The 13,397-nt window shown below is 36.0% G+C and overlaps 1 protein-coding gene across 1 annotated transcript in view; it reads left to right on the top strand.

The window, feature by feature from the left end:
• The window catches only part of LOC150089238 (dimethylglycine dehydrogenase, mitochondrial-like), a 220,916-nt gene that overhangs the window by 140,384 nt on the left and 67,135 nt on the right, over nucleotides 1–13,397 (top strand). The window contains exon 9 of the mRNA XM_090388493.1: nucleotides 9,196–9,315. Coding sequence (XP_090244619.1) covers nucleotides 9,196–9,315 — 120 coding nt within the window. The remainder of the gene's footprint in view (nucleotides 1–9,195; nucleotides 9,316–13,397) is intronic.

Below are 13,397 nucleotides of genomic sequence, written 5' to 3'. Positions count from 1 at the left end.
TTTTAGCCAGTTGCCCTCACAGGTAGTTGAGACTGACAGTTTTAATAAATTCAAATGTCAACTGGATAGTTACTTGTGGAAGGAGGAAAGTGTATAATTTGTGTTTTCTTATCTACTTCTTTTTTTTTTTTTTTTACCAGTGCAGCAAAAGCCTATGGATTCCTTGCCTGTATGGCAAATTCTATTACTATTACATGAATGGGTGAACAAGGAAAAAGTCAATGCCATTTGCATTTATCCATGACATGAAGGGAGCCAGAAGACCATGATGGCGAATGTTACTTTTTTAATGTGAACGTAACTGAATTCTCAGTAAAGAATACACATAAGTTTATTTATTTAAACCTGGATTCAGTGATGAGATCAGTTCCTTACAATGACAGTATGCAAATTTTGGTATCTCCATAGCACTGACTAGATTCTTTTGAAGACAAATATGTCTATAAATGTCTTTCCTCAATTTGAATTTATGTTCTGTCAGGTCATTAATCTGGGAAAGAGGAAGAGTCCCATTGGCATTGAGCTTGCTCAAACCATTCAAGACCTTATACACCTCAATCAGATCCCCTCGCAGGTGCCTAATCTCCAGACATTGCAATTTGCAGAGCTTAAGACTTTCTTTGTAAGAGCAACCCGTTGTTCCATTCACCAATCTCATTGCCCTTCTCTGTACTCATTCCAGCAGCTCTACATCCTTCCTAAAATGATGTTGCCAGACTTGTATACAGTACTCACGGTGTGGCCTGACCATTGCCTTAAACAAGGGGATAATGACCTCCTTATCCTTGCTAGCAAAAATTCCTGCATATCATTGACAAGACACCACAAGCTACTCTTGCAGACTGTCTGCAGAAAACTTACCCTGTGTGTAGTACCACACAGTTATGTCACTCTGGGATTCATCATCATCAGCCATTTTCAACCACTGCAGGATGAAGGCCTCTCCAGCAACTTTCCAGTTCCTTCTGTTTTGAGCACTGGCCATCCAACTCATGAATTTCATCTATCCATCTCCGCCTTTGTCTTCCAGGTTTTCTTCTAGCTCCTCTTGGATATTTGGATTCTGTTATTTTCTTAGTCCATCTCTCATCATGTCTTCGAGCTATGTGTCCTGCCCAAGACCATTTTAGTTCTTTAGTTTTGATAAGAATGTCCTTTACTTGAGTTTGCTGCCTAATCCATGTGTTTCTCTTCTTATCTAACAGTCTGATTCCCAATATAATTTGTTCCATTCTCTGCTGTGTAGTTCTCAGCTTCTCTTCCATTCTTTTGGTGAGTGCCCAAGTTTCACTTCCATAAGTCATGGTGGGGAGTATACATTGGTTCATTATTTTACGTTTCAGACAAACTGGGATATTGCTCTTCAGTATGTGACTATATTTCCTGAATGATATCCATCCAAAATTTATTCTTCTCTTGACTTCCAGCCATTTATCATTATTACAGCTAATAACTTGTCCCAGATAAGTATATGACTCCACCTTTTCAATTATTGCTCCTTTCAATCATTATTTCCCTTTCTGTGGCATACTTGTTCATCATTACTTTTGTTTTAGCCATATTCATCTTTAGTCAAAAATCCTTACTAACTGTGCATAACTGATTAGGATTTTTCCTCTAATTCTTTGGGATTGTGGCTTATGACCACAATGTCATCTGCAAATCGTAAATGGTTTAGGTACTCTCCGTTCACATTGAGTCCTTTCTGCGACCAGTGTAATCTTCTGAAAGCTTCCTCATGGGCAGCAGCAAACAGCTTCGGAGATATTGTGTCTCCTTTCTCAATTTTAAATTTCCTACTGTCTTTGTCTAGTCTAATAAAGGAAGTAGCATTCTCATATATTTTCTTCAAAATCATAATATATGGGGTATCTGTGCCTTGTCTTTCCAGTGCCCGAAACATTGCCTTATGCTGTATGGAGTCAAATGCCATTTCATAATCCACAAATGCCAGCATAATGGTGTTTTATATTCATTTGCTTTCTCCAAGATAATTGGTCTATAATTTCCAATTATAGACCAATTATAGAAACAAGCTAATTGGTCTATAATTTCTAATTTCTGATTTATCTCTTTTCTTATGCAGCAAACTATGATCGCCTTATTCCACTGCTTAGGCGTCACTCCTTTTCTGCTGCACTTTGTGAAGAGCCTTGCCAGTTTTTGTGTTATGTCTCTTCCTCCCAATTTTAACAACTGTACAGTAACTTCATCTTCCCCCGGGGCTTTCTGATTCTTCATTTTCTTCAATGCAAGTTCTACCTCATCAGGAAGAATATTGGGTATGTCGTATGTGTTGCTACTTTGCAATCCATCTTCCCCACTGCTGGCATCATTCCCCTGCTCCTTGGTTCATCACGACAAGCGTTTCTTGACTGATTTTTTCTTCTTTGGATTTCTTTTTCCCTATAGGTTTCTTGGGCTTTATCACTTTCAGAAAGTTATAATATTCCTCGTCAATATCTTGGTTATGAGCAGTCCGCAGAAGCTCAAACTTGTTCTTAAGTTCCAGTACATACTGCTTTTTCTCCTCTTCTGTTATCTCAAAGACCTTTGTATTATTTACTCAAGTCAGTTTTTTCCTTTCCTTTCCTACATCTATATCAAGTGTACATCTTACCATTCTGTGATCACTTCCAACATTTACCTTATTCAGGACAGTAACATCATTCACAAAATATCTTCTGTTAGTGAGGATGAAGTTGATTTCATTAGTAGTTAATCCATTTGGACCCTTCCATTGCCACTTTCTGTTCACCCTTTTCTTGAAAAAAGTGTTCATTACTGACAGTCCTTGAGATTCTGCAAATTCCACAAGTCTTTCATCTCCTTCATTTCTTTCACCAATTCCAAAATTTCCTATAGTTCCCCTTTCTGCGCTGTTTTGTCCTTTTCCAACCTTAGCATTGAAGTCCCCTATAATAATAGTGTAGTGGGTTTTCTGCTCATCTAGAAGACTCAATTTCGGTGTACATTTCTTCAACCTCTTCATCATCATGGCTCGATGTTGGTGCATAAATCATTATAAACTTTAGCTTGTACCTCTTAGAAATCTTGAGTATTAGTCTTGACACCCTTGGTGATGTACATTTGAATTCCAAAATGTTGTTTTTAAAATATTTATGGACCAGACAGCTAACTCCCCTTTCACTCCTTTCACTGTTTCCATTGGTGTACAGCAGATTTCCACTTGATAAACTTATAAGTGATTCATTTCTTCTTCTTGTTTCAGCCAAACACTCTGGGATTACTGCTACCTATTAGCAGTACTTTTTTGTCAATCTTAAAATTCAGTTGCCACCTCTCAGTCCATCTGCTCAATTTTTCTAGATCCTGTTGCAGTAGTGTACTGCCATTAGTGTCATTAACAACCCTGCCAACCTTTATATCGTATGCAGACTTGGACATTAAAATTGATATACCTTCATCAATATCATTAATAAATACAGAAAACAACAATGGGCTCAGCACCGAACTTTGGGGACTCAACATTAGTCCACGAAGAGCAGTGTCCAGTGATTACCACTCTCTGTCTCTTCTCTCAACCAACCCTTTATCCATAACAGCAATTTGCCCTTAATACCATACTGCTGCAATTTGTACAGTAGTCTTTCATGTACAACAGTATCAAAAGCTTTCCTAAAATCCAAGTATGCGATATCAAAATTATTTTTTGCATCCAGTTCCTTTGTGACTGCATCAATAGTATCCAATCAAATTGGTCAGACAAGACTTTCCTTTAGCAATCCCATGCTGTGTCTGAACTATAACTGCAGTCTTTTCTGGGTGGTCCTGCATTACTTCTTTAACCAGAAACTTCATTAATTTCCCTGGAACAGAAGTTAAACTAACACCCTTTGATCCCCCTTTGTGAATTTTTGACACATTTGTATATCTCCAATCCATTGGGAACTCCCATGAGTCCCAAGAAGTTCTCATAATTATGGCTAAGGGTTTGCTTACTTTCTTTGCCGCCTCCTTTAATATAACTGGATAGATCCCATCCACCTAGCTGCTTTTCTTATGTTAAACTTCAACAATTTCTCCTCCACTGTGCCCTCAGTTATTACAAAATCATTTAGCTCCCTGCCAGAGTTTGATGAACTTCTGGTATTCCCCTCCCTGAATATCTTCTGATGTGTGAATGGAGATGTGTAATACTCATTCACTTTGTCAGCTAGCAGAGCAGGATCATCAACAGTGGAACTATCGATATCAAGTGAGGCAATCAGATTTATCCGCCTTCCTTCTATAGTTTACATAGGTAAAGAACTTTTTGTTATTTTTCTTTGCATGTTTTGCCAAGGATTTCTTGTAATCTCCCTTCACCTGTCTAACCTCCTTTGTGACTTGATTACAGACCAGCTTATGTCTACCATAGGCTTCTGTGTCACTTTTTAGTTTATATGCATCCCATACATTTTCTTCTCTGCCATTAGTGTCATTAGTTCATCTAACATCCATTTATGCCTAAACCTTGAATGATATTTCTTAGTTTGGAACAAAAAACCTAGTAGCTTCCAAGTAATTCCTTGAATGCTTTCCATTTAGAAGTTTCTGTTGGTAACATCATCAGTTGGTCCCGCTGTATAGAATTTAAAAACTGTCTGAGACCACTGTAGTCACCTTTACAAAACACCCAAAAGTGATTTGAACTAGTTCATTGGAGGTTTACTGTCCAAAGATGAAGCAGCTTCTCACCTCAAGGCTAAATCAGAAACACTTTCAAGCCAACCGGGCTAGCCAGGTAGATAAAGTGCCTGCCTGGCAACCCAAAGGTCGCGGGTTCGATTCCCGCCTTGGGCTTGGATCACAGTAAAATGCAAAAAAACTTTAGGAGGTGCATTATGGCCATAGAAGCTGATGCGCCAACAACTAACAAGGGAAAAAAAAAAAAAAAAAAAAAAAAACACTTTCAAATTCTTTAAGAACATTAGTGTCTCACTTCCAAAAATGTTTCTGGCCATTTTTGCCAACCAGCATTGTGCAGTTGCCATAAAACCGTTGACAATATTCCTGGCTCACTGCTTGACCATGAAAGACAAGTTCATAATAAAGAATACCTAAACTAAATAATACCTATCTAACAATACTTGCAGGTGCTTAATCTACAGATGCTGCAATTTGCAGCATCTGGAGGTTAGCCACCAGCGAGGTGATCTGATTGAGGTGTATAAGGCCTTGAGTGGTTTGAGCAAGCTCAGTGCTGATGGGATTCTTCCTCTTGCTCTGGTTATGTACTTGAGGGGGCATAAATTCAAATTGAGGAAAGGTAGTTGCAGAATAGATGTGCAGAAATTTGTGTTTAGCCAGCAGGTGGCTGATTGCTGGAACAAACTTCCATCTTCATTGTGGAAGTTGATAGCTTGAATAAATTCAAGGAAGAACTAGACAAACATTTTGAGAAAATGGATGGGTAAAATAGGAAGATTTTTTTATCTTTTTTTTTTTTTTTTTTTTTTTTGGCTGATGCTGTATAAGCTTGCTTTCTTGCATCATATGCCCAATGCTAATGCTAATGCTTTAATGTGTTAAAAAACGATAAGCACAAACTTTGCATTTGATTAAGATTGTTTTGTTTTTTTGGGCCTTGGAGAAATGTAGTCCTTAACCTTGGACTTTAATGGGTCTTTGTTTGCTAGTGACTGCTAGGAAACAAAGACCCATTTACAATTTGTCTCTGGTAACAATAGAAGAAATTAAGTGTTGATCAGCAGCACCTCCAGAGCATTGGTTTTCAAAAAATGTGAATTTTGAAAACCACAAACCTGACTGAAACATGTTGCATTCGTGAGTGATAATCAGCTGACAAACACAAACAATTGAATCATTAGTTTTTGAAGTTGATGTGTGGCCAGAGGGAGAGATCATCTCCGAGAGACAAGCAGCCCTTTTTAAACTTTGCAAACCACTGAAATGTGTGTCAAACAGCATCTTCTTCAAAAGCAATTTTTAATATGTTTTCGCTTCTATTGATGCAAATGTGTTGTTCAGTAAAATCACACATTTTAAAATGCAGTTGTGAAACACACAAAACACCTTCTATGCAATGCACACTAACTCAGACTGACTGCATAAATGGGTGATTCATGTGTTACTTTGTTTAGGTGGGTAACTGAACATGTTACAACAAGTCTTAAATTGTTATGACACCACAGTGTCAAGATACAAAGCTCAGACCCCAAACTTTTTAATACACAATTAGTTATACAGTAAATCCCTGCTATTCGCGGTATCTGTATTCGCGTATTCGCGATCGCTGATTTAATATAAAATGAAACCTAAAAAAATGTGAATTTTAAAGCGCTGTGAATATTTTCCGCCATAAAAAAACATGGGCGTGGCTAAAGTTATCTTTCCTGGTCAAAATAGCACTCAGTGGGTGGGGAAGAAGGGTGACAAAATCACGAGCGTGGATGTTTCTCGCTAATCCTTGTTCAGTATGTGTTATGCGCTTGTCATGGAAGGTTTCATCATTTGCTTTTAATTTATATGCTTATAAATTGAATAAATTTATCAATTTATAAACTGATATGCTTATAAAAGTGATAAATCTACCGTTTTGCAGTTTAAAACAGACTTTTTCGAGTGTGTTAATGGAAGAAAGTGACTTTATTGTGGACAAGTTCTTTTTTTACTCATACAAAATTATTGCTAAGAATAACAAGGGAAATGTGAAAATATCAAAGAAGGTGATGACATTAGCAAATAAAATTGAGTTATTAGACAAAATTTCTAATGGTGAAAGTGTCTCCTCAGTGGCAAAGCATTATAAAATCAATGAGTCAACGGTACGATCAATCAAAAAATCGGAAGAAAAAATCCGCCATAGTGTCCGTGAAAACGCGCTAATTGCTTAAAAAATTTGCTCTGTAACTCGTGATGTTAAATTAGAAAAAATGGAAAAAGCTTTAAATCTGTGGATAGAAGACCGAACTCAAAATAAAATTCCATTAAGTTCACTCATCATTCGTGAAAAAGCAAAACTCCTTTATCAACACTTTAGCGAAACTGGTGATAGCACTGACGGGATAAGTTTTTTTGCTAGCAAAGGCGCTGGTTTGAAAGATTTGTTTGAAATTTCTAATAAATATTACATTTAATATTAAATTGTTTCTTATTTTCATTTCGATGCTATATGCTTGCACTATGCACTGTCTATGTACATAGTCATATTATGAAGGTACGTATAATACATACATAGACAAAATTTTAGACTAGTTTTTCTTATTTATTTCATACTTTGGAACGGAACCCCTTTATTACTATGGGAGCCATAACTCAGTATTCGCGTTTTCGGTATTCGCAACATTTCTCAGGAACGTAACCCCCACGAATAGCGGGGGTTTACTGTACTTTGATACACAAAGTATAACAAATTCCACATACACAGTTATACTTTGTTAATTGTGTATGTGGAATTTGTTATACTCGTAGGACATAAAACAAGAAATTGATAATAGAGACTTTTCTTCATGTAGAAAATATGCATATGTAATTGTTTTATTTATGGAACAAGTAAATGTTATAACAGTTCCTACTTTCTATAACTCTAGTTTCATAAAAACATCTTTCTGCTGTGAAAAGCAGCAGAAAGATATCTCTCTCTCTCTCTCTCTCTCTCTCTCTCTCTCTCTCTCTCTCTCTCTCTCACACACACACACACACACACACACACACACACACACACACACACACACACACACACACACACACACACACACACACACACACCTGTGATATTTGGGATTAGTAGAAAATCCAGAAATTTTGTTTGGGGAAGGGACTTGTATATTCCATGCTGGTAGCTTTTACAAGCTTCAACATGACAGCAAAGTTATATAATATAAAACAAAATGTTCTTTGGTGCCTTCCCCCTAATAGGGATCCTAGTGGATCACAGATCTTAAGGGAGATTGGTAATAAAAATAAAAAATGAGGTTGCACTTAATTTTCAATGGTTATGTGCAGATTTTCTTCTTTTCAGTAGCCGGTTATTTCTAATGATAAGTTGAGCAGAGGGGTGAAATCCTGAACACGTTATTGGTAAAGATGTGACACAGTAGCTGTTTTCCCTATTAATGTAGGAACATTTCTTCCAAAAAAACTACACAATCTTTTTAGTGGGGGGAAAAAAAAGATTTTGCCAGTAAAACAGCTTTTTTGAAGCATTTCGAGTTTTTGCACCTAATCAACTGAAATCCTTAGATATTTCTGCAAGTGACATAGACAATATCATGTTCGACAAAGATATAAAAGCCAGATATCAGTGCTATGCACAAACTGTGGAATTAATTACATGCCACCAACAATTCATTTCCATTCTGGTTTTCCCAAAATGAGTGATTTTCCAACCACTCAAATGTAGTGCTCTGACATTTGTAAATTTCAGTGAACAGTACTGATGTAGAGTGATATTTTTTGATATACATTGATGTTCTATGAGACAATTGGCAAAGTATAAAAGAAGAGAATTTAACTGTATGTAATTTGGTGTAGCAAAATTCAATTTGTATATATATTTTTTTCTTTTTTGAGGCACTTACATGGATCCAACAAGAATTTAATTGTTTGGAAACCTAAAAGATGTACAAATTTTGGCCTGCAAAATTCCTCTAAATTTCAACTTTTTTTCCTGTGAAAAATTTACATTCCTACTCATTATGTTCCTTGAGATGACTAAAAGTAAATAGCATGTAACTTCATTTTATCTTTTTATTTTTTTTCTAAATTAAAGAGTAGGTGCCTTCTTAATATGACTTAGTAAATAGTAACATTTAAAACTGATGTAAACTGATCAGGAATAATGGTGTTACACGCGTCCCACTCACTTACAAACAGATTAAGACAACTCAGGACTTATAAGGAGATCTTTTGTAAACTCATCATCAGGGTTAACCAAACTTTCATTATATATATTTAAATGAATGGATTGTTGCCTATTAAGGTATTACTAGTATATAACTCTTTTTGATATTTATTTCACTTTTCCATTCTTTGGAAGTGAAATCAATCATTTCAGTTTTCTAAAGAATGGAAAATTCACTTCAGTATATTCTAAACAAACTGAAGTGAATCTAGCTATGGTCAAATTTGCTCTGACTTACTTAAAACAAGACAAGAAACTCAATGAAGAACATTAGCAAATTGTCAAAATGCTTAGAAGTGAATTCTTAATTTCATCCTTTTCTTTAGTTATGGAATAATTCATTCTGGAGGAGCTGGAAGATATATAGCAGATTGGATTATGAATGGTGAACCAACTTATGACTTAAATGAAGCTGATGTCAATCGTTTTGGCAAATGGACTACCAGGTAGAATTGTTTAAAAATATATTTGATCTATAAATAGAAGCTTAAAGTTCAAGAAAGATCATAAAACAATGCCTTCTTTATATTATTTGGTTTATAAACTGTCTAGAATCATAAATAAACTGTTTGGTTTATTTATGATTCTAGGATCACTAAAGGAAGAGGGTAAGATCTTGGTATATAGCTTCAGGTTTAATCCTGCCCTGCTGAGGTTATTAATTGATACTCTTTGTATAATCATTGATTAATCTGGCAGTATTGATTCTGCCATAGTTAAGTTTGTTTGTTTGTTTGTTATTTGGTTTTTAGGAGCATTAGCAACTAAGGCCATATTGCTCCGGGGATATGCGGTGGTCATTCCCTGACCTTTCCACATCCTCCGTATTTGGTGGTCACAGGCTCGAACCCCGGTCTAATCAAGAAGAGTGTGTGCTACGCACTGCTGCTCCTGCCCACCTGGCTACGGAGGCGCCTCCATAGTTAAGAGTATTTTTTTTTTATTTATTTATTTTTTTTTTGTTGGTTATTACTAGTTAAAGGTGCAGAAATTGATTTATCATTTGCTATTATAACATTGTATGTTAAAATCAGTTATATTCATAAGAAATATGGATGCTGCAAGCTGTCAGCATCAAAAACTAAGCAATGTTTTGATAAGAGAGAGAAGCTGAAGATATTGAAACAAAACAATTTTTGTGTCAATCTCTTGGCTTTGAAGCAAGAAAAGCATTTATAGTCAATGCCAAATAGTGGGTCTGATTTTTATTCCTGCTGATCCACTGGCACTTGAGGCCACCATTTGATAGCCTCAAGTTCCTTTCTATCAATTAAAGTCAGACTTAACCACAAGATATTGAGAAAAATCTGAAATTCTCTTGCTCCCAACCCCTTCCTCACCACCAGTGTGTCATTAAAGTCATTGGCACATTTATTCATAGATCCAAATAAAAAGTTTCTATTTTCTTTCTGTGGTGCTTTTTGTTTCCATTGTGACTGTGCTACTAATCTGCAAATCCTTGCTTTTAATTGGGGTGAAATGGAATGGGAAGATACTGAGGATGATCACTATGGAGCTTGCTAAGGTCATCAGTACATTTACCATAGATCTAAGCAGAAATACTTTTAATTCTATGGGGAAACTTTTCATATTTGAACCCTGAAATTAACCTTCTGATACTGCCTCAAGCATACAATAGTGCATTACAGTCATCATCATAACAGATATACTCCATGATACATTTGGCAGTGAAAGTGTTAAGAATGAATATCAAACATCTTATTTGTTAATGGAATTAGAAATTAGAATTAAAATTTTCAACTAATTAGTGTAGGAAATATGCATATGCAAAAATTTTGACCTATTTGTAAAAATTTTGACCTATTTGTGTGTTTATGCATGTGTGTGTGTTTTTTTAGGAGGGTACATGCATAAACACACAAGTTCCATTCTCGAACAGATTGTTCAAGAATGGGAGTGCTGAGCCACAGCACTCCCATTAGCATGAGCCTTTTGCTTTGCTGCTCTGGTCTGAGTCATGATTTCGATTTAATTTCAATAAAATTTAAATTTCAGTACAAAATTATAACCCTAAACTTGTATCCCAACACAGTTATAACGCTATATATATTTTTCAGTATCAATATTATCTACGAGTTCTGTTTATATAATTTCCATATCAAGTTATGTATTAATTATGTTTTGTTTGTAATCTAAGTCGTTATATGTGTTTAGTTAAAAGTACAATTTAATTGACAACGAAGTTTGTCAATTAAACTATACTAACGCTATCTAGTTCAAGATATACGTTGTATCGTATAACAATGGCGCAAGTTACGAACGATAAATCTATGGACACTTAAGTATTAATTAACTTCCAAATCTCACTGTCTCAATTCAAAATAAACTAATGATTCTGACTAGGTCTATAAGCTACTTATAGAAATAATTTGATGTATCAATTGGTCAATAAAGCGGCTATATATGGCTAAAAAACTTCTCGTTCAGCGGAGTGCAACTCGTAACATGTGGATATAATACCCTACCAATACTTTTATCAATTACAAGACCGAGTAAAGAATAAATACACCAGATTAATCAGAAAAACACAAAATAATGCTATAATACTAAATTTAAATCAAAAGTTTTAGAAAAACTAATTTCAAATCAATAAATAAGAAAATCCACTTAGTGGCTTTTGAACACGTCTGGCTCCCACTAGCCTCGTCAGCAGACCATATATGTGTAACGAGAATGTTAATGCATATAAAATTGATTGTACATATATCTTCTTGTAAATATTGTATATATATATATATATATATATATATATATATATATATGTAATAATTGTGTATACAAATAAATGGAAATGACCAACTGGGTCTTTGTAATTAGAAAATGGAAGCCAGCTGGAGTTGTTAACATTAAAATCGCCAAAGAAAATTACCTCACTGTTAGGAAAGTTGGACTGCAGAAAGTAGAGTTTTGAGGAGAGGAAGTCAAAGAGTTCCAATTAGTGGAGTTTGGAGAATGATAGAGGCAATAGATGGATTTTGCAGAATGTGGTAGAGAGATCTTTAGCCAGAGAAAATTGAAAAGAGGAGATTACAAATTACCAAGTCTTTGACAGGGAATATCAGAATGTACATATGCATGAATATCACCTTTGAAGCTAAACGAAAATCATACAGTGAATAATGCAGACAACTGAGATGAGCAGTGTTTGAATCAACCAATAACTGGGATTCTGTCAGAAAAGTACATAGAGTTTGGCAGACTGTAAGTGAAAATGGACAACATTGAGATTAGAATTGAGACTAAGTATATTTGTGAAATGAACGAGGAAGTGTTTGGGAGGTCAGATCTTTTCACAGATAAGTTTGTTCTATTAGTTCAACAATTCATGGTGTATTCAGTAGTAAGAAAATGTGGTGAGGACATGTTCTATGAAGCAATGAAATTTTTGGATATGGCATACACATTGAAAGAATATACCCAGCTCCTTGGCATAACACTTCCTTGACAATGCCCCCTCCTGCATATACACTACTCGGATTCTCTCCAGTCACTATCTGGCAGAGTAGAGGCAGAGAGATTATACACTAGCTAATCTGGAAGCCTCCTGGAGAGTTACCAATAGGTTCAGTCGAATGGACTATCTAGCAGCCAACCTGCGAACACCGTTTTAGAGCTGTATCCTTGAAATTTAAGGACGATTGGATCTCGGCGTGATGTCCATCATAACCCCAAAAGACATCGTACTACATGATGGAAGTTTAATTGAAGCCACATTTTCTCTTTTTATATGTTATTATTTTTACTTAATTTATGTAAGCCCACTCTATCTTGGCTGTACCAGTTATTTCTCTTACTTTATTGGATGGCAATAAATGATTTTATATTATTTTTTAGGAGGGCAGAGAAAATTTCAGTCATTAATCTTCAACCAAAAAAACTTTTTCTCTCAAGTCACTTGCCAGGTCCAGTCCAACCACTCCCATGTTAAATGATAATTTCAAATATGAATGCGTCTTCTAAGCTGTAGTGCTCTTGTACCATTTAAAGTTTGAGAATTGGTAAGCTAAATGAAACTTGTTAGTGTCACTTTTGAACTTAGGGTGATAGAAAATGAAAAAGACCTGGGAGTAATTGTGCAGTCAGATATGAATTTTCTGAACAATGCAGACAGGCTACAAGAACAGGTCATGGGGTTTTGTCAATGATATACAGGAATTTTGCTAGCAGGGAAAAGGAGGTGATTGTCCCTCTGTATAAGGCAATAGTCAGGCCATGCCTTGAGTACTGCGTACAGGTCTGGAGGCCTCATTTTAGGAAGGATGTAGATTTGCTTAAGCATGTACAGAGAATTTACCAACTTCCAGTCAGCACACACACACGGGGCCACCTCCTCTCAACCGCCCGAACCTTGCTAACTCGCGCCTGGACACACTCCAGCTCTGCAGATGAAAGGCGCAAAGAGATTACCAGAGTCAAAGTAGACCTTACGAGGTGTGGCTACCCCATCGATGTCCTTAACAGATGTGATCTACAAGCACGCGACAACGTGACGACCAACAGCAACGCC

This window comes from Mastigoproctus giganteus, chromosome 2 (assembly GCF_048544385.1).
Source record: "Mastigoproctus giganteus isolate SK-2022 chromosome 2, ASM4854438v1, whole genome shotgun sequence".
NCBI classification, from domain to species: domain Eukaryota; kingdom Metazoa; phylum Arthropoda; class Arachnida; order Uropygi; family Thelyphonidae; genus Mastigoproctus; species Mastigoproctus giganteus.
Note: the sequence above shows the minus strand (reverse complement) of the source record. Positions and strands in the feature narration are given on the sequence as shown.